This window comes from Salvia splendens, chromosome 11 (genome assembly GCF_004379255.2).
Source record: "Salvia splendens isolate huo1 chromosome 11, SspV2, whole genome shotgun sequence".
In the NCBI taxonomy this organism is placed as follows: domain Eukaryota; kingdom Viridiplantae; phylum Streptophyta; class Magnoliopsida; order Lamiales; family Lamiaceae; genus Salvia; species Salvia splendens.
In genome coordinates, this window is record NC_056042.1 from 686,807 (window position 1) to 707,757 (window position 20,951).

At 36.2% G+C, this 20,951-nt stretch overlaps 2 protein-coding genes across 3 annotated transcripts; both read right to left on the bottom strand.

The window, feature by feature from the left end:
• Positions 1-3,676: 3,676 nt before the first annotated feature.
• LOC121756001 lies at positions 3,677-7,880 on the bottom strand. Its single transcript, XM_042151454.1, has 4 exons — positions 7,782-7,880; positions 4,846-4,947; positions 4,554-4,735; positions 3,677-3,872 (listed from the first exon to the last, which is right to left on the bottom strand). Exons 1-4 carry the CDS (start codon positions 7,878-7,880, stop codon positions 3,677-3,679), a joined length of 579 nt encoding a protein of 192 aa, XP_042007388.1.
• Positions 7,881-8,910: 1,030 nt separating this feature from the next.
• On the bottom strand, positions 8,911-20,806 carry LOC121755923 (histone-lysine N-methyltransferase ATXR3-like). 2 transcript variants are annotated; one of them, XM_042151367.1, is made up of 21 exons: positions 20,616-20,806; positions 20,448-20,515; positions 18,077-20,367; positions 17,070-17,126; positions 15,367-16,515; positions 14,709-15,067; positions 14,091-14,603; positions 13,887-13,987; positions 12,518-13,574; positions 12,301-12,372; positions 11,891-12,001; positions 11,644-11,744; positions 11,355-11,454; positions 11,175-11,270; positions 10,866-11,033; positions 10,660-10,785; positions 10,472-10,525; positions 10,069-10,316; positions 9,877-9,985; positions 9,497-9,796; positions 8,911-9,332 (listed from the first exon to the last, which is right to left on the bottom strand). In XM_042151367.1, the coding sequence occupies exons 3-21, from the start codon at positions 20,235-20,237 to the stop codon at positions 9,168-9,170; spliced, it is 7,047 nt and encodes a 2,348-aa protein (XP_042007301.1). In that variant the 5' UTR covers positions 20,238-20,367; positions 20,448-20,515; positions 20,616-20,806; the 3' UTR covers positions 8,911-9,167. The 2 variants fall into 2 exon arrangements, with proteins under 2 accessions (XP_042007301.1, XP_042007302.1); XM_042151368.1 differs by lacking the exon at positions 20,448-20,515.
• Between the last annotated feature and the right edge of the window lie 145 nt (positions 20,807-20,951).

Here is a 20,951-nt window from a genome sequence, read left to right on the forward strand (position 1 = left end):
TTATCCTTTCTTCCATTTTCAAGTACTCAAGAAATCCAAGTCGTGGCATGTAGCATACGAACTCTCGAGATGTTGTATCATCCCTAATAAAAAAAATCCTTTTGGATGTGTAATCAGCCCTGCTCATGTTGACCCTAATTGGGTGCAAGTTAATGGGGTTATATATGTTTATCGAGCTTTAAATTTAGTGGATTATCAAAATTATCAAGTAAACTGCACTTTATTGTCTCCCAACTTCTAATTTACAAAAAAGTTCCACATTCAAAAACATCATATTCCAACTCATCATGCCTAAAGGAATGTCCAAAATCTACAAGGGCCTAAAACCTTAATCAAATCAAACATACCAACACAAGAAAGAGAGTGTGTGTTACTTACCAAGTGCAAACAAGCCATAAAATGGACAACTTCTTGGTGGAAGAGGCTTCCTCATTATGGTTTACACGAGTGCAAAGATTGCAACCACCAACAAAATTAGCCAAAACATGGGCTATTACAAGAAGACATGCTGATGCTAACCCCAAAGCATATGCCACTTGGCATGGATTCTTATTTTCAAATATCCAAAGCTTCATATGCTGCACCTAAACCCCATCAAAAACAGATTACAACAGTTAATTAATTATAAATTAATTTATTAAAAAAAGTTTTTTTATATTCTATGACTCTGAACAAAGATTTAAAGTAAGATCACCTGGTTTTGATCTTTTTCTGCTTTATGCCCAAGAATTGCTGCAATGATATCTAGTGCAAGGATCAAGACGCAGATGAAAAAGCCCATACATTTCCCCATTCTCTGCAGTTTTTAGAGTGAGTGAAAATGTAATGGATATTTTTTTAAAAAAAGCTTCTTTTATCAGTGTAGAGGTAACTTTATTTTTTTTATTTATTAGTAATTTATAGTTTGATATTCTTTGCTAAGAGCCTTTTGGATTTTTATCAAAGGGAACATATATTATTTTTACTCTTCATTTCTTTTCCTTTATTAATTTTATATTCAAATTTGTGTTATTCACTATCAATACTATTTGTACAATAACAAAAAAAAATCTAATTTGTATACAAAGAAATCTAATTTGTATAAAAGGAAAATCTGATTTCTACAATAAGAAAATATAATTTATATGAAAGGAAAATTTTAATTTGTACAATAAGAAAATCTAATTTGCATAAATGAAATTTTAATTTGTAGAAGGAAAGTCAATTAATGACAATTCGTCAAAACATTTCAACTACTTAAAGTCTTTAACCATTCCTTCATTGTACTATTGGGACTCACAACACTTTTTGTTTCATTCATTACTTAAAGACACAATCATACAACACATACAAAGTCTACAACTCATTCTTCCTTCGCTCCCATATTTCATTTTATTTTATTTTATTTTATTTTATTTTATTTTTTAATTTATATTATGAAATCTAATTAAATTACTATCCGTCCCTTAAAAATAGAAATTATTTCTATTTTGATATGTTCATTAAACTTTCTAAACTTTTCAATTACTTATATAATCCACAACCACAACCACATTTTTTAAATGATATCAATGTATTTTTAATGAGTCTCACAACACTTTTTGCCACATTCGTTACTTGAGAAATAATAACTACGTTCAAAGTCTACAACTCATTGTTCCTCACTTAACTATTCATGGATTTCATATAATTTTTTTTTCTAAGGTTTCTTTGTTGATTCTTCACGATAAATTACGACCACTCAGTCTGTCTACTATCAAATCCTACTAAATGTTTAGATCAAAAATGGTGTCAACAAAAATGGTCTATTTTGGTATATAGTGGAAGTATATCAAATTATTAATTAAAATGAAGTGTTATATAAAATGAAATGGCAAAAGCAAATAGTACTAGTACTAAGAGTAAGAGATTACTTGGGAGTTGGGATCTACCAAGCAAAATAAATACAGTAAGAGACAACATTTTTGAAAATATAGTGATACAAATAAAAACAAATAAAAAATTAGCAATATTTTCTAAAAATTTGATAAATAAAAAAAGGCTTAATTAGTAATCCAAATTAATTAAGGAAGTAGCAGTAGCACAGTATCCAACTGCACAGAAGGCATGAATCATGCATAGTATGCCGCCGTGCCTTAAGGCATGGTCGTATGTTACTCCACACGAAGCCTTCGATTTGTTGTTCGACTTTACTCCCATCACGAGCATTGTCAATCCGATGATCAACGAGATCCTGCACGGCATATAGTATTTACTTCCCAACTCAAGAAATGACCAAAAACTACAATAAAGAATGTGTTACTCCCTATGTCCCATTTCATGTGACACATTTCTTTTTCACACGTATTTTGAGAAAATCATAATAGTTAAAATGAAGAGAAAATAAAGTAAGAGAGAGAAAAATGTATAAGAGATCAGTCTCAAGCATCTACATTATTCTCTCTTACTTTAGTTTTCATCTACTCTAACTATTTATTATGAATTTTTCAAAACACGTGCAAAAAGAATGTGTCACGTGAAATGGGACAAGGGGAGAGTACTATTTACCAATAGAAAAAAAAGAATCCGATGGACATCTTCTTGGTGGGAGAGGCTCTCTCAGTCACTCCATGATTGCAAACACTCCATCCACAATACAAAGTAGCCAAAACATGGGCTATTCCAAGAAGAATTGTTGCGGCTAACCCTAAAACCACTGATTCATGGCTTGGCTCTTGGCACTCAGAAACCCTAAGCTTCAAATGATTCTCCTAAACCCCTTCAAAAAACAGATTAATTACTATGGTTAGTATAAGTTTTTCTACGATTTTGAACATAGCTTTTGTGCAAGATTTTACCTTGTATTGAGCAACATCGTCCTTCAACCCGAGCATCCCACCTATGACGTCTAGTGCAACGATCGAAAAGCAGACGGAAATGTCTAAAATTTTCCACATTTTCTGCAGTTTATAGAGTGATGGTTGACAAGCTTTGGAGATGGAAAGTAGTGATTTGAGATTTTGAGAAAAGAACATCTTTTGTTAATTTAATGGTGACTTTATTTATTTTTTACTTATTAGGAGTAATTTATAGTATGATATACTCATTTCGTCCAACAAAGTTTGTCACATTTGATCAGGTATTGGTTTTAAGAAATTTAATGGAACGTGGATTGAAAAAGTTAGTGAAATATAAGTCCAATTATATATATTAGTTTTATAATAAGAAGAAGAAGAACCAAATACATAGAGAGAAATTATGTAACTAAGAAAGGAAACACAAACCTTAGAAAGATGAAGACGCCACGAATGTTTATGTATAAATGGATTATAAGTCAATGGAATTTCTACTATAAACGTACGTCAAATTCCGAAAGAAAACACTCACAAATCAAAAGATATATTTTCCACAGTTCTTAATATTTAATTTATTTTCCATAATGGTTAGAATTTGATTTGATTTATTTTATTTTCCTAGGACATCTTTGCTCTTACATAAGATCACAAGATTGGAAAAGATTCTGAGACAGTCACCAAGCTCTGTGGTTGTATTACTATTTCAGTGTATACAAGATTGGAAGAAGTTTTTAAAAAGTGCTACACCAAATGATATTTAAAAAAAGTGCTATAGAAGCAAATAGTAATACTAAGAGTGAGACATTACTTGGGGTCACCCAGAAAAGAAAAAAAAAGTGACAATTTCATAAATAAAAGGCTAATTAATCCCCCCAAGTAAATAAGGAAGTGGCAGTAGCATAGTATGCAACTGCAAAGAAGGCATGAACCATGCATGAGTAGCCACCGTACTTCAGGACATGGACGACGACTAGTTTTACGCTGCACGACTCCCTGCTTGATTCGTGGTTCGACTTTATTCCAAACGCGAGCAAACCTAATCCGATGAGCATGACGAACCTGCATAGGAAACTTGTGTAAGAGCGTCTGATGGGTCAAGAACCATCAAATATTTAGGTCCGTGCATGTGTTGGTCTAGTGATAGAGTAGTTAATGTCTTAGACCAGGGACGAATCCAATTTATAGTGGGAAGGGGCAAATGCCCCACCTAATTTCCCACATACATGTAGATTTATATAGCAAATTATATTAATTTCTTAATTAAGCACTAAATTGCCCCTCCATATTTTATAATAAAAAAGTATAATTGCCCCATCTAATAAGATAAAATGCATTCAGAATCCAAGATAATAGAAAAGATGGATAAAATATTTTCCTTTTCCTTAAAGAATAGAACATGCATAAAAAACCAAGGGTTTATAGCCGTCGACGAATAAAAATTAGAGCTTCTCTAAAGAAAATTTTGAATGTTTATATTTTTGCCCCTTCAACAATAAATTTCTGGCTCCGTTCTGTCTTAGACCAAAGGTCTCAGGTTGAAAACAACCACAGTAACGCGGCCTTTAAATTTATGTTCAGAATTAATAAAAGTTGCATCCTCTCTTCTCATCAAAATCTCATGTAATTCAACAAAGTGGTCATCTTGAAATAGACCTAAAATCTAGTGTCATTCAAGAAAATAGTCATTTTGATATGTTACTTAGTCAAATCAAATTCTAAGAGAGAGAATTTGTTACTTACCAAGTGATAACAAGGAATATCTTGGCCAAGGTCTTATTGGAAGAAGTTTTCATAGTGACAAAACAAGGTGAATTAGCAATAACATGGGCTATTACAAGAAGACTTGCTGCTCCTATCCCTAAAACAAATGCACCATGGCTTGGCCCCTTGCACTCAATCATCCACAGCTTCAAATGCCTCTCCTAAACCCCATCAAAAATAACATATTACTATAGCCAATATAAAAAAATTGAAAAAGAAATACTTTTTTAAAATTTCTATGACTTTGAAGACAGATTTAGTGCAAGATCACCTGGCCTTCAGCATCATATGCTTTCAACCCGAGTTTCCCTCCAACGGCGTCTAGTGCAACGATAAAGAGGCAGACGAAAACGTCTAGAAATTTCCCCAATTTCTACAGTTTTTAAAGTGACAAAATTTAAGGGATGGAATGAGTAGTAATTAATAGTTTTGTAAGTAGGGCATAAAAACAACTGAGTTTGAGCATATATTCTTTTAGTTTTTCATTTCAGTGAGTCCCTAATTAATTGTATGACTTTATTTTTACTACTCTTGTTAGTTGTCCTTATATTCTACTTATTTATTTTACTATCATTTTATTTTAATACTAATATATAAAAGTTGGTTTTATATTCCACTAACTATTTCAACTTACTTTCTTTTACATTTATTAATATTAGTGCAGGATCAAAGTAGGACACATGTTAGGGGCGAAAGGAGTATGATTTTTGTCGGAATTGGACTTGAATTGTTAAAGCGAAAATGAATACATAGAGCGAAAAAACTTAAGAATGGAAAAAGAACCTTATTAGAACATTGAAGACCCATTGGAACGATGAAGATGCGTCAATTCCCGAAAATAAACAAGAGCTATTAAATCACAAAATATTATTGATCAAAAGGATAGTATTTTTTACAAATCATCTAATACAGACATACAGTCTACTTATAGGCAAATTAATACATAAGAAAATATAACTATGAAGGAAAGCTAATTAACGTAATAGAAAATCTAATATATGTAAAACAATTTAATTTACAGAAGGAAATTCGATTGATGCCATTTAATGTTGGTCAACACTTTTTAATTACCTAGTATATTCAATTATGAAAATAAATAAATACAAAAATTACCAAACAAATCCTAATTTTCATACTCCATTATTAAAGTTTTAAAATTGGTTAGACCAACTTAGCCCAACCAACACATCGCCCACATTGACACAAAGCAGATTTAGGTTGAGCTCATTGGTCGAAGTGGAATGCCATTAGATGTCTCATGTCTGGATCAAGATAAGCGAGTTATACTCTTTTTTTAATGTCCCAACATAAGTGAGTCATTTCCCATTTTAGCAAAAAGTCATTTCTCTCACTTTATTCTTCGCCTACTTTATTTTGTCTTCACTCCTCTACTTTTCACTCTCTGGTACTTTACTCTCTCCATTTTAACACTTTAAATATCAATTTCTTAAATCATGTGCCCAAAAGAAGTGTCTCGCTTATCTTGGAACGGAGGGAGTATAAGGTTATTTCATAACTCTTAACACTCTTTGCAAAACTAAATTAATGAGGTGGAATATTAAAGGTGTGAAATAAATTAAATCAAATGAGCATGGATTATGTAATTAAATTTAGATGATGAATCAGTATTAATCATGATAGTGAGACTATATAAAGAATATACAACTATGACGGAAAGCTAGTTAATGTAATAGAAAATCTTATTTATGTACTTATAAAACATTCTAATTTACAGAAGGAAAGTTGATTATATTGATGCAATTTAATATTGATCAAAACTCATTATTTAAATGTTCTACACAATTACGAAAATAAATGTTCTTTCCGTCCCGCTAGTGTTTAGACATTTCTTTTGAACATAAAGGTTAAGAGATAAAAAAATTATGAGTTAATGGTGTGAGAATGAATAATACAGAAAAATATAAAAAGATTTAAGTATATTCAATTTTAACATTAATGGGAGTAACTACCAAAACAATTAATCAAAACAATTTTAACATTAATGGGATTTAAGGGAGTAACTACCAAAACAATTAATCAAAGTCAAAACCTTCATGGAGAAGAATATCGAGCAACAAAGAAATGTAAGTTAATAAAGACAACAACATTTTCTCAAAAGTGAATAAATAAAAGGCTTAATTAATTAATTAAAAAGGCGATTCTCAGTAACATAGTATGCAATTGCAGTGAGGGCATGAAATATGCATAATATGCTGCCGTTTCTTAGGAAATGGATGTTCGTCGAGCCGCACAAAGTCCTCGATCTGCTGTTCAATAGTACTCCGGTTATGAGGATCGAAAATGCGATGACCGCGAAGATCCTGCACGAAAACTTGTATAAGAACATCTGATGGAATCAAATTGGTCTCAAATATTAGGACTCGTAGGTTTAGCAAGTGAATGTTTAATTTAGATCATTTTAGTAAAGATGGCCTAAAATAATCTAAATATGACATCAAATCCAGATTTTATAAACTGACCTAAAAGTGATTAATAATGACGTTACATTACATGTTTTTGTTCATTTTTTGTTTAATCACTTTCCTATCTTTATCTATAAAAGTTGGTGGATATATAGTTTGATAAATATAATATTGAAATTAATAAAAATATACTATGAATAGTTAATAATTCATAACTATCCTCAACTTACCCACCAAATCAATCTTGTCCCAAGTCATCCTTAACTACTCCTCTTTTCGTGGAGTTTCGTTTTTTCTATTCGGTATGTTCTTGAATAGGAGTTCCGATTCACTTATACGACTATAAATGGTATATAGGCCTCACATTTCACTAACTCATTCTACTCACATTTCATTTAAAATTAATATATATAAGTGTGAATTATATTCAACTAACTTTTTTTCACACACTTTTCTTAACATTTCTTAAAACTCGTGTTGGAAAGGAATGTGACTCCTATTCACGGACAGAGTGAGTTTTTTTAAGATGAACATGTGTTGCTTACCAAGTGAAAACATCGCATCGCATGTAAAATTAGTAAAGTAAGAGAGAGGTATAGAGAAAAAGTAAATAAAGTATTGTTAGTGAAGAATGAGTTTCACCTCATTAGAGAGAAAAGACTTTTTAAAATTAGAAAGTGCATATTCTTGTGGGACGGACTAAAAATGAAAGAGTGCATATTCTTAAGGGACGGAGGGAGTACTATTTTGTATGAATTTGATCAAAGATTTAGTGCAAGATCACCTGGTTTTGAGCTTCTTCTGCTTCCCACCCAAGAACCGCGGCATAGATGTCTAGTGCAAGGATAAAGAGGCAGATGCAAATGTCCAAAGATTTCACCATTCTCTGCAGTGTTTAGAGTGATGGAGGATGAGCTTTGGAGAGGGAAAGGAAGATAGATGTGTGTGGAAATGTGATTTGAGATTTTGAAAAGAAAAAGCTTCTTTACACAATGTGGTGGTGAATAATTATATAATCTATCAATTTATAATTCATATGCATTAGTATTATTTATTTTTATCATATTCCTAATGTCTGTTCCTAGTAATATATTTAGTCAATTAATTGATTTATCGTACTCATTAAGACAATAATTATACAAATCTTATTTATCTATCAATATACAAATCATATTACCAATAATTGTTTATTCTTATTCATTCATAATATATTCAACCAATAAATTTATTTTTATAAACTATATCATTAAAATAATAATTATTAAACAAATCACATCATCATATCACTATACAAATTATATTACTTATTGTATTGCATATTTAAAGAATACATTGAGAAAAACAACATGCCGACATCCAAATCTAATTATTTGAACATATTAACATTCTATCAATATACGGAGTAAATTATGAGCAACGTGCCAATATTCAAATTTATCTGAATTATTCTAGTTAGTGCTATTATTTTTTATAAATTTATCTAAAAAAAAATTACGCAAAAAAATAAAATAAAGAGATGATGATAGAATTATAGAATGAAAAAAAAAGATAAAAGAAAGCACACTGGGAAAAAAAATTGAATGAATTAATTAAATTACATAGAGAGATAAAATAAATAGTAGTAGAACACTTCAACACCATTTTATCTCCCACTGAAAATGGGGTATAAAACTTGTAATGATGTTTTTATAAAACAAAACAATAGTTTTCTACAATTCATAAATACAACAAATAAGTATAGACTAGCATGAAATTCTAATATTATTTTATTTATGAAAAATGATTTTTAAATATAAAAATTATTTTTTATGATATTCATTTTTATTGTCACATAAATGTAATCTATTAGAATAGATTGCTTTCTAATTGTAAATTGCACTTTTGTTGTATAATTAAATGGACATATGTTGGAGTACAACGTAAAGGCAATGGCAACTAATATTTTTTTCTTTTGCCATTTTCCATTAAAAAAAGATCAAACACTATGAACCAAGAATGAATGCAAATTACAAAGACCTAAAACTGAGAGTATGTTTCAACTGTACATAAGAATAAAAAGCGCAAACAAAATGATGCCTCAGAGGAATCGCAACACCTAAACACGACTATCTAATGCACTACACATCCATTTTTAACCAGCGATTTCTCAAAGACATTGCCTGCAAAAATTTCACCTATCCCACACGGGAGGCCTGTGCCTTAACCACTGCACCATCTCCCGGTCGATCGAGCCCTTGTTCAACGCAGCATCTAACGTTGGACTCCCCACGAATTTCAACGAGCTCTTGAACGACCATATCCGGTCCTTCGGCCAAGGCCTCTGGGGCTGCTTATCCTGCCAGACAGAAACAGAAGATTTGTATTTCAACCATAAATGTTTACCGAGGGAGTCTCGTGTGAGGCTGTCTTATGAATCAAAATATGGGTTTACCGGTTTGGATCATGGTAAACTTGCAGACGATGAAAAAAATATATATAAAAGGTACACGTGGGACTCACCATGATAGAGAGCATAAACTTCACCATCCTTGGACCATAGACGTGCTGGCGCGATGGGTTTTGGGCTTTTGCATAGAAAGAGCCAACGTCGGGTAATGACAAGCAGCCTCGGCTTGCTTTGACCAGGGCGGCATCTGGTTCGGCGTTTTGATTGTACCAGAACATTAGCTGTCCTAAACAATATGTCTCACTGTACGTTTTGCAGTATTCGTGAACGCCAGAACCCAACTTATCAGCATACTTTGGACCAAGGTCGAGCGAAGTGATGTAAACAGGAGGGGAAGTTACTTTCTTGTATTCCTGCAAGATGTGAACGAAATCAAAAGAAAGAAAAGCGACACTACTCAATTTGAATGGTTCATTGTGCTGAAGTCACTCACTCTAATCCTAAAAAAGCACTTTGTATGAGCATATATGTGTATCAAGTCAGCAGCAGCATCGTGCCGACTCTTATTCGTACAAGGAAGGTTTCGCACCTCATCCCTCAACCTGAAACGGGTAAATCCATTATATTATATCAAAAGGCAAGTGCTTCGAGCTTGATAGGCTTTGCCTCAGTTCACAATGCTTACCATAATAAAGACATTCGAAGCTTCGTCTCTGGGTTATCAGAACCAGAGGGATCATGAGCACTGATCTTGACCTTGAGATCTCTCAATGCAACATCTTCTGTATGAGGAGCCATGGATTGAATAAGTTCCTCCACTAACGACCCTTCTCCTCTCCAGAGGAATGAAACAGCTTCTTCAGGGCTAAGCCTTTCGAGCGGAGGTGGGGCATTCTTTGGGTCACCAAAAACACATCGCATGACATATCTCACCTGCATGAATTAGGCATGAAACTTCGTAAACTCATGCATCCATCCAATAAAACATTATAAACTTAGTCCCGTCCACCCAACTCCTATGACTAATCGTCAAATCTTTTCTAGGGCTCTTTTGTGGAATGAAGACAGAAAGAGGGAATCAACTCTACCTTGTCGATTGTAAGAGCCAAATTCTGGAGTCTCTGATTGTACACACCCTCCGCCTATAACAATTAAAAGTACATTCATGAGTGCCACGGCAAAATCTATATACTTGTATAACTTCTAAAATAAAAAACACAGCAGAAACAGGTAAACGTAAGGGTTACAAATTGAAAGAGAGTTGTCGGATTTATACCTGAATTTCAGCGTCGGTCCTTTCAAGCTCCATGTTTACTTCGGCAAAGAACCTCTTCTTTTCCTCTATATTGTGCTTAAGAATCTCCTTAGGAAGTTGCATCCTTTCAAAATTTATAAATCTCACCTAATATAAGAGATTCAATTATCAACAGGCGAACTCAAAACCTTTCATTTTAGAAAAAATCTAAAGAGAAGAAAGCATACCAAGCGAGCTGTGTAGGCAATCAGCCAATCAGGTAACCCACCAAGCAAACAACTACCAAGTCCAGCTTTACCCAGCTCAATATAATCTTCCTCAGTCACTGAATCCAGTTCACAAGCCTCTAGCAGCAACCGGTGCCGATCAAGTAGCCCATGATGCTCTTTCAGGACCTAACATCCAAAATAATCAGGTTTAGTCCAGCAACCCAAGCCATAGCCAGAAAATAAGAAAACAAAATAGATAAGGGAAGTAATGATAATTAAAAGAAAGATGAAAACTACCAACTTGATTAAACTAATCTATTTCTATACCTTTTGGAAAGCCCCTTCACCTGTCAGATTCAGATAACTCCCACGGCAAACCTGGTTGCCACATAAACAAACTGAAGCTTCGTACTCTTCCTTACTCTGCAGAATTTAATTGTTACCCACTAAATAAGAAGAAAAGAATTAAAAATCTTATACATAGCTATTGCTTTTCAATTCACTGACCTCAGTAACAGAATTATAGTCAAACGTAATCTCTTCGCCATAAGCAATTGGTCGTACAGAATAGATACCAATTTGGTACTGGCCATCAACAGCAGTGACCCTGTTGTCACAGTTAGTGATGTATCAATAATCCCTCAAAAATAAAACCCTAATGCACTATAAAGTTATTTGTTTCCTTTTAACATAAAATTCCTTAACATTCAAGAAACACAAAAGATTTATATTGAGGAACTTATTAACTGCTCAGTGCTCAAGTAGAGAGGATAATGTATAACAACCGATTACATACTTTGCTTCACAGTTAGGTCTGCAAGAGTGACAAATCCGACTTGCATAGTTTGCCTTGTGCATTGCATCAACAACTACTAAATCATACCCATCAGCGTCACCCTGCAAACAAAGATTTAGAATAAACCCAAGATTCAATGGATCAAGACTCAAGAGAGGTTAGCAGATATAGAAAATAAGAAATACAGTGTTATTGAAAGTGCCTGAGGTGCATGACATAAACGAAGTTCCAGAAAAATGCAAGATACCTTTGGCCTCTCAAGATATATGTTATAGAACTCTGGGGCAGGATCATTACTGTTCTTTTGCAAAGCACGGATACCATCTTGTTTTTCAAACCATTTCCAAGTAGGATAAACCTATGAGCAAAAGAAGAAAAAGTCACCAAATATGAACAAGGGCATAATAAGAAGCTTGTGTGCAGGGTTACTGGCATAACAATGAAAAATAAAGATTCATTGCCCAAGTTAATATGATGGAAATATTGGTGAAATATATTTTAATTACTGTACAAAATCCACTAGTACCAATTATAGATTTAAGAGCATAAGGAATTAAAGTGAACTCCCCAAGCTATTAAGAGTATTGACAACTACAATACATTACAACCGGCGACCGCTGCCAGTAGGAAGGATGATGTATCAGAATGAAGCATTACCTCTCCCAGAAATTCAACAACAAAGTCATCTTCAGTGAAACCGCCTCCCTTGTTACACACTACTCCAAGACCCTGGCAAAAAAGCACCATTAGAAGGCATGGACTAAGAGTGATACGGAGTGAAACCGTGTATCAAAGAGAGTGAAAACAACACATACACATGCTATCCAAAACAACTTAACAATCTATAATACAAACATAAGTTGGTGCGGCTGACCTTTCTATAAGCAACATAGTTGTCCTCCGGGCGACTATCGATGGCCTTCAGCATAAACTGGCAAATACGCAGGAGTCTTCTGTCTCCATTTTCATTAGCAGTGACTAGTATCTCTTCAAATACAGGCTTCAAAGGATACACCATAGGAGTGTTCCCAGTACCAGTAAAGTTCCTGACTTGCTTGTTAAGAGTACGAAGGAGAACTTCTTCAATGAACACATGCTTTTCGACAAGCGACCAATCTGATTCATCCGGCATTGAATCAAGGAGAAGATTATGAGTGTATGGATCGATGCCATAAACTTCTTGTTCTAAGACCTCACCCCCGAGGGATTTCCTGGGTTTGTAATCCTTCACCTCAGGAATTTCCATATCAGACTCCTCAGTACCATTTCTCTGTGCAAAAAGCTTCTCGTCATAGTCTTCAGGTAAAGAAACCTGCATTTTCCTTCTCACTTCCTCCTCATCCGCTACAATGACATAGTGATCAATAACTTCATACTTCCTTGTGACAGGAGGTACAAGACCAGCCTTTGTCATGCGAGCACCCCATTCACGTTCATCAGCATAGGGATCATGCCCATCATCAAGTGTAAAGAATGTATCCCCTCTAGACTCTTTGATAGCACCTCCTGATGGTGATTCCAAGTCACTTTCCGTATCAGATGCAGTACTCTCACTTTCTGTGATACTTGCATTGGAAGACCTATCCATGTCATCAGATGTGTCACTTCCCGAGTCCAAAGATTTTTTGTATAGTTTGGATAGTCGCTTTCTTATTTCCCTATCAGAAGCACAGTCTCCAGAATCGTAAAGTCCATTCATGAACAGATTGCCATTGCTTCTGTATGAATGCTTCCTCTCAGACCCTTTATTCAGGTTCTTCTTATATTTTGAGGATGCATATGAAAAGCCAGGAGGTGAATCCTCTTTCCAGGATCTCATCACATCATCTCTAGTATATTCTACCTTTGAACCCTTATCCAAACTTGTAGTTAGTTGAATAAATAATGTTACAATATGTTTCATGTCTCTGGCATCAACCCGAGTTTTAGCCCTGGAATGACAGGTCAACATAAACCTCAATTAAACAACAACAATAAAGACAGCAGAAGCATAACGATTAGCTTAAACATTTAGGCAGAATTAGAGTTCCTTTTCCTCATCAGTGGCCAACATGTACCAAATTTCATAGGAAATATAAACTATCCATGAATCAATCAAGCGATACAAGTGATAAAAGTATGTTTCAGCCACAAAATAATGATGATGGTCTGCCTCGTCTGCTACACAATTTTCTTTGAACACGCAAGAAGTCAAAGTTGTGCAGAGAAAAGGTGAATATAAAAGATTGTTTAACATGACTTACTTAATTGCATCCCTGCACATACGACTGATGTCATCTTTGATAGCGTTCAATCCACGTCTTGTATAATACCCATTTCTTATTTTTCGCTCAATATCTGCAACCTGAAGAAGATCTCAACATTATATACCATCCTATCTTATCAAGTACCAACAGAAAAAACATAGATAAAAAGAAAAACAACCAGAGAGAAGGCATAATCAATACCTTGGGCTCAAATATCTCGATGGGATTCCCGTTCATAATGTCTCGTAGACTTGTAGCAACATATTCCTCCATTCTCCTAAACCCATTTCCAGCCTTCTTAATAGCCAAACGCCTCAACTGAGCATCCCTAGAGAGGATGGATGAAGACTTTCGGGCATCAAAGAGCTTGGACCGTTTATACAAGCTTCGTCGGAATAATTGGTTTGCAGAGTCCCTCTTATCTGAACTTTCTAAATACTCTTTCAGTCCACTGGATTCATCCATATGATTAGAAGCGGATTGGTTCCTATCGAATAGGTGATTAAGGCTCCGAATTTTCAGATGCGCATTCCGGTTCCTGACCCAATTGATTTTAGGAAACTTCGAAACCAAATCTTCGAACTGGGTGCAACCTCTAATATCTATAATTGACACAAAAGGTAATGACTGAAGAACTTCCTCAAGCATACCAGCAGTAATGCCAGTACAACCACGTAATATTAAGGAAGTTATCTGTTCTTCCTTGTAATCATTCTGCAGAATACAACATAAGTCAGACTTGCAACATTAAAAATCAATCCAAAAAGGAAAAGGGAGAAATAGAGAGGTAAAATATATGCACAATTGAATAAATATTACCATTATCTTCAAGATGGTGGAGTCGGAGCAGTTGGGTCCAATGGCACAAAAGTCAATCTGTCTAGAAATATCTTTGTAATACTTGACAACTGATCGCCAATGCTTGCACGTCAAGGCAGCATAAAATAGAGACTTAACATCAGCTCTAAGAAAATGAAAAATACGGGATAGAATATTGCCATCAAGCAGATCCCAGCTTCCCCTCTCTAGTTCAGAATCCACTTCATCTCCCTTTCTGTACGAAACATCAGCACATAACTCATCAAATTCACTGTTGTGAAGACTTAGCACATCATCATCCGTCTCGAACTCCTCTTCAATCCCATTTATCCTAGCCCTTTTGCTTGCGCGGAAGTGATCTGCAACATCAGTTCAGAAGAGATTTTCACAAAGTTTTATCATAGACATAAGCGATGTACATCCAAATAACAGTAAGATAGGTCAGGTGCTTCCACCATGATATGTTTTTTCAGAGCTACCGAATGGGAAAAGCTAAACATGTAAAGAATAAAAACAAGTGGTGGAAGTTGATAGTTAACTTTTTAGGTCTTCCTCATGAACCTGTTTAGGGGGTTATTTTTCCCTCTTTGAGAAAGTACACCAAATAAAGAAATAATAAAACATTGAGCCAAAGCAAAATATATAGAGTGGTCAGTACCAGAATTGTAAATATGTTTCTCAATCTCTTTCTTTGGCTGTCTGGCACTGATCCAAGGATCAAGCACTTCTTTAATGGCAGCTGCAAACTCCCGGCTCTTGTATGATTTCATAACCAATTCATGAAGCCTTCCTCGAGTGTATCCAATAAATTGGGGATGTAGGCAATGGAATCTATTGACCGCTATCTGGTCTCCATCCAACGCACCACCACTTGCTTCTGAAAGCGAAGTTAAACTAGTTGCAGCCTCCTCGTGCTTTATCTTTCTAGAAGGCTCAGATGAGACGGTCACTGGAACCCAAATTTTATCTTGTTTTCTGAATACACTGGTGTGGTTCCGGATGACACCTTGATCTGCCATTTTCTTAAGCTCTGAGAATGATAGAGGTCCTCGTTCATGTCCAGCGCCATCAAGGAAGTACCAATCTCCCAGATGCAATCTCAATTCATCAAGCTTGTAAAGACGGTCCTTTGGCATACAGACAATTGCACTATCCTTACTAGATTCACGTGAGTCTTGTTCATGAGAACTCTTACAGGGACCATCATCTTCAGATGATTGCTTTAAATCACCACTTGTGGAATATGGCCGTGACGACCTTGAAGAGAATCTTTCTTTTCTAGCTTTCACTCGGGATTCAGATAAAAATGAACCATGGTCCTTTACCACACAAGCATTTATCCTAATTACTGGAAGCATCAGTCCTCTGACCCCCTTGGGAATGAGAGGTTTAGTTTGGGTTGGTCTGCTTACAGTGCTGAGGTCATTCAACTCATCAGGAGAGGTGAAAGCCCATGGAGGCAAGTCAAGTCTTCGACCCTGAGAAGGATGGTACAACTCATCCTTTTGCTCCCACCTGGGATCTTCACAACCAAACTTGGGCATCTGACACAAGGGATAGCCATCATTGAGAACAACCCTTCTCTTCCAAGATCTATCTAGAGAAGTTTCATCACTTCTCTTCCAATCACATCCCCTGCACACCCATTGGCTGAAGAAACTTTCGCCAGTATCATTATAATCCAGTGCATTATCCCCTTCCAAGGATGAAAGTACAGCAGGTCTTGATTCTTCAGCTTTTATAATTTGAAGTTCAGAACCACTATCTTCAAAATGCTCATCCAAATCCTTTTGGTGCCCCGTAAAACCTATCAATGCCAAACAAAATTCATCGAGTTACAAGCACATATACGGAGCTAAGAATTAACACATAATGGTATATAAATTAAAATTGTTTTAAGGTTTAGGGATTCAAGAATTAAGGTATTCTTATTCATATTAGCAGATTATAGAAAACATGTTCTCCCTATCGGATAAATTTCAAAAAGCAACATTATATGGTCTATTAAACTAATTATCAAATAGTGTAAATTCCAAAAACAAAAACCAATCTGCTTTATTTTCATAATCACAGAAAGAGATTCTAATCCACTCACAGTTATGTTTATTATCAAAATTTCAAATTCGTTCTTCAACCCAGATAAGTAATCTAGAAGGAACTGTACAGAAAAGAGCAGCTGCCCAGAACAAAGAATGAGATAGAAACTGAGCAAATATAGAATGTAAATCCAAAGGTCTGAAGTGACCATGCAACATGAAATAAAGCCACTCCTAGAAATAAGCAAACAAGACAATTCTGGAGCACCATATAGGCTGCATAAAAACAGTATTTAGTATACATTCAAGGAAGCAAATAAAATACCTAGGGATTTCCACCATTTTTCCCAGTCCTCATGCTCTGATGAAATTGGCAGCAGTTCTGCAAGAAGCACATAGAACATTCATCAGATGAAAAGCATAAGTACCAAATAGATACATAAATTTCAGCTTTGAAGTAGGCAAAACAGAGACCATATGCTAAATGTAAATCTTACGCAAGTCGCAATACCACATGTAAAAGATTGTATGTTAAACTTTGGGATTTTGGTCCCCAAAATCATTAATTTTACCAAAAATCTGCTATTTCCATAAACTATAAAGTGGTACGAAAACCACAAAGTTTGGCGGAGCTTGGTTTTTTCCCATCCCGACCCGATTTTAAAATTTTCCTCAAAAAAATAGTATGATTTATGTGGACAATAGTTAAGTCTGCGTGTGCACACCATAAATTTAAAACCTTACGACGGTGTTTCCTTTCCTAGCTTCTTCAATAAATCTAACAATTTGGCTGACGAATCATAGTTTGAAGCATCATAGGTTAGAATACTTTGAATCGGGAAAATGGAAATAGTCCGTATTTGGGAAAATATTCTGCATACTTGAGGAAATGGTTGATATACTATTTTGTTTCTTAAATGTTTTAATTTTAACCCTAGGGTTTTACACATCATACGCCATGTGAAGAGAAGTAGCGACAACTAGGATTAAAATTATATTACGTAATCCAGCTGGATCCACTTCTGACCCGCCATGGGAAAAACAACCGACGCCAAAGTTTGTAAATTCGTACCATTTTTATAGTAATGGAAATAGCAGATTTTGGAGAAAGTTAAAGGTTTTAGAGACCAATATCCCTTAAACTTTTTATATATGAACAAAAATTGTTTTATTTATATCATGAATTTTTCAGCCCAGATTGGAAAGGGGTGAAAAAATTTAATGCAGCCCTTTGTCTGGTATAACACCAGTTGACCTTACACAAGCCATTTTATTTCAAAACGGGTGGCGATAAACAATTAATGAGAGGAACTACATAAGATATGTTCGTACCTGCAAGCATCTCAACTTCCTTGCCCGGAATTAGATTGACGCCCTCTAGCAGTACTCCAACTCTGTCATCGATGTGAAAATCTTCTACAGGCTTGGAAATAACCAATATGTCCTCAGAGCAGATTTTTGGATTTGAACAAGAGACCGGCAATTCTTCATTAGTGGATATCTCGTTTCCATTATCTGCCAATAGATTACCAGGAGCCTCAGGAGGACAGACAAGTTGAGTAACTGTGTCTGGAACAACAGAATGGAAGTTCACAGAAACAAACGGAGAAACCGCTTTTTCAACAGTTACCCACCTGTCACTTTCCATATGCTTGATCAAATGGTCAGATACAAGATATCCCTCTTCAACAAGTGTTTTGAGGTCAGACAACTTGGAAGGCCCATGTTCAACGCCAAAGTGGTCCAAGTAATACCACTTTCCTGCAACTGCATTCGCCACTTGCGGGACATGAGGCGGAGTGTTGCAGATGTCCATGTCTTCTTCCATTGATGCTGCTTCTTCTGAAATTCCATTTTCTTGAGACAATTCAACATTTTTAAGCAAAGGAATCTGAGATAACTCTTCATGATCACACGAAGGCCCGGAAACTTTATCTGCGAGGACATTTCTGTTATGTGCATTTCCTCTATCTGGTGATTTTTTACCAAAAGTCTGCGATTCCCTTCCAACAGAATCTTTCTCCTGATTATGCTTTCCTTCTTGCCCTTTGCTACCATAATGGCCAGGGCGCTTCTCCCCAGCTCCAGGTTTTCGATTCATTTCCCGGTGGTCAGCATACCTACCTCTATCACGCGGTGACCTCTCCAGCAAAGCTGGAGATCGATCCCTACCATCCCGATTGCGACCATGATTTCGAGGGGAGGGTTCCACATGAGCGGGACTGCGGCCCCTGTTATCAAAATGACGGCTACGATCATAAGGTGAGGTGCCACGTAGGGCTGGGCTGTGATCCCGGTTATCATGGTTGTGGGTCCGGTCATGTGGGGACAGCTCAGAATGATGGGGACTGTCATTGTGCCTATCGTGAGCTGCTGTTCTAGATGACTCTATATACCTAGAAGGATGCCTTTCAGATTGATTATTTCGAGATGAAGAAGAAGAAGAAGAAGCAGTCTTGTATGGTCTCTCCGTAGACCTACCGGAGTAGTGGTCAGACGGGAAACCAGGTCGACTGCTGTCGTCCGAAAGCTTCCTGTTTTTCGATCCAGAATAGTCATCATAGTCAACGCGATACTTCCGCTCATTACTATCAAAATCACTGCCATGCCGCTTGAAGCGATTACCGAAGGAATAGTCTCTTCCATGGCTCTTATTATTGGTGAAATCATTCTTCAAAGAGCTTTCTTCACCACTTATTTTGGAGCTGATTTTGGGGGTTTTCTCAGCTTCATATCTGGAATTAAATTTCCTCAAATTCTGAACACTCCCGCCACTTCTGCCGAGTTCTTTCTCACTCGAATACTTACCTGAAGAAGGTGACGTCCAACCGAGCTCCCGGCCACATTTCCATCCTTTCTCTCTAGCAGAAGGAGGAGACCAATCGGATTCCCGATCAACCCTCCATCCCCTTTCCCTAGCAGGAGGGGACGCCCATTCGGACTCGTTTTTCCATCCTTTTTCCTTAGCAGCATCAGATCTCCACGCTTTCGAGTAACCAAAATCACTAACCTTATTTGCAGCATCACTTCTGCACCACCTATCAGGGACAAATTCCCCCTTTTCCAGCTCCTCCTTCGACGAATTCTCCCATTCGCCACCACCTTTACGCCACTTCCCAGCGACGTACTCACCCTTCTCAACCTCACTCTTGATCTCATACCTTCTCACCGGCTTCTCAGGAACAAACTCCCCATTCTCAAAGGGAAGAGTCCCCAGCTCGCCCTCCTCCACTTCGTTGTCATTCGAAACATCACCACTGCCATTCTTCTCAGCAAAAACCTCTTTACTACTATTCACACTGTCGAAATTGTTCGTTGCCAGCTCGGCCCCCTTGTTCTTTTTCGGCTTCATCTTCCTGTTCACTTTAGCCAGCTTGACTGAAGCCTTGGAAACGGAATTGAGCTTGGTGTTGCCATTAGTCTTCCCCCCGCAAATAGCGAACTTCTCCATAATATGCTGTGAAGGGACACATGCAACACCTCCATCGCCCATGGAATGCCCCAAAATCAATCTTCAGCTCGAGAAAAAACACTCAATCCAAGCATTAATCCCCTTCTTCTCCGGGGCTGTCAATGCTCATACTGATACACAACCTCGCTAATTCTCCTTCCCCGAAATCCACCTGCGAAAAAAAAGCATAAATCAATCCAAAAAACACAAATTCACCTGGCCGCAATCCAGGAACAGGCACGAGCAAATTACCAAGGAAATGCAGAAGGTTTTTTCAATTAAACGGAAATACAATCCCGCGAATTGAAACAACACCAGAACTGCACCACGGAAAACGGTTTGGAATGACCAGAAACCAGGAAAATGGAATTGGGGAGGGAAATGGTGGTCGTGGCTAGGGTTTTTAATCTGGAGACTTACGAGTTGGAATTCCGGCAGCAGAGCCGAGGTGAGATCGAAGAAGAAGGCGAGTCGAGTGAGTGGACTCGGTGGATTAAGAGATTTGAGAGAATTGCAGTAATGAATCGATTGATGAGAGGAAGAATAGCAGAAGACGAATCTCTGTAAATTGATTGAATTTATTTTTATTTTTTTGCTCTGATTTTTTTTGGGTTTGCTAAAACAAGTTGAAGCTTGGGCTTTCGCGATTGGCCCGCCGATGTATTATAATATCTGAATAAAAAATAGAGTTTTTTATTTTAATTTTATTTGAATTATTGAAAGTGCTACATATATTTTGGTTAGTGAAAAGGGAGA

Excerpts from the sequence above, each read along its gene's own strand:
- LOC121755923 (XM_042151368.1), bottom strand. The coding sequence starts at position 20,237 with ATGGGCGATGGAGGTGTTGCATGTGTCCCTTCACAGCATATTATGGAG. Across the intron at positions 13,988-14,090 it reads TCGAGATATTTGAGCCCAAG|GTTGCAGATATTGAGCGAAA; the intron begins GTATTGATTATG and ends GATCTTCTTCAG. Across the intron at positions 11,034-11,174 it reads GTGAAGGGGCTTTCCAAAAG|GTCCTGAAAGAGCATCATGG; the intron begins GTATAGAAATAG and ends TTTGGATGTTAG.
- LOC121756001 (XM_042151454.1), bottom strand. The coding sequence starts at position 7,880 with ATGGTGAAATCTTTGGACATTTGCATCTGCCTCTTTATCCTTGCACTA. Across the intron at positions 4,948-7,781 it reads CAGAAGAAGCTCAAAACCAG|AAATTGGGGAAATTTCTAGA; the intron begins GTGATCTTGCAC and ends TAAAAACTGTAG. Across the intron at positions 4,736-4,845 it reads CATATGATGCTGAAGGCCAG|GAGAGGCATTTGAAGCTGTG; the intron begins GTGATCTTGCAC and ends GATGGGGTTTAG.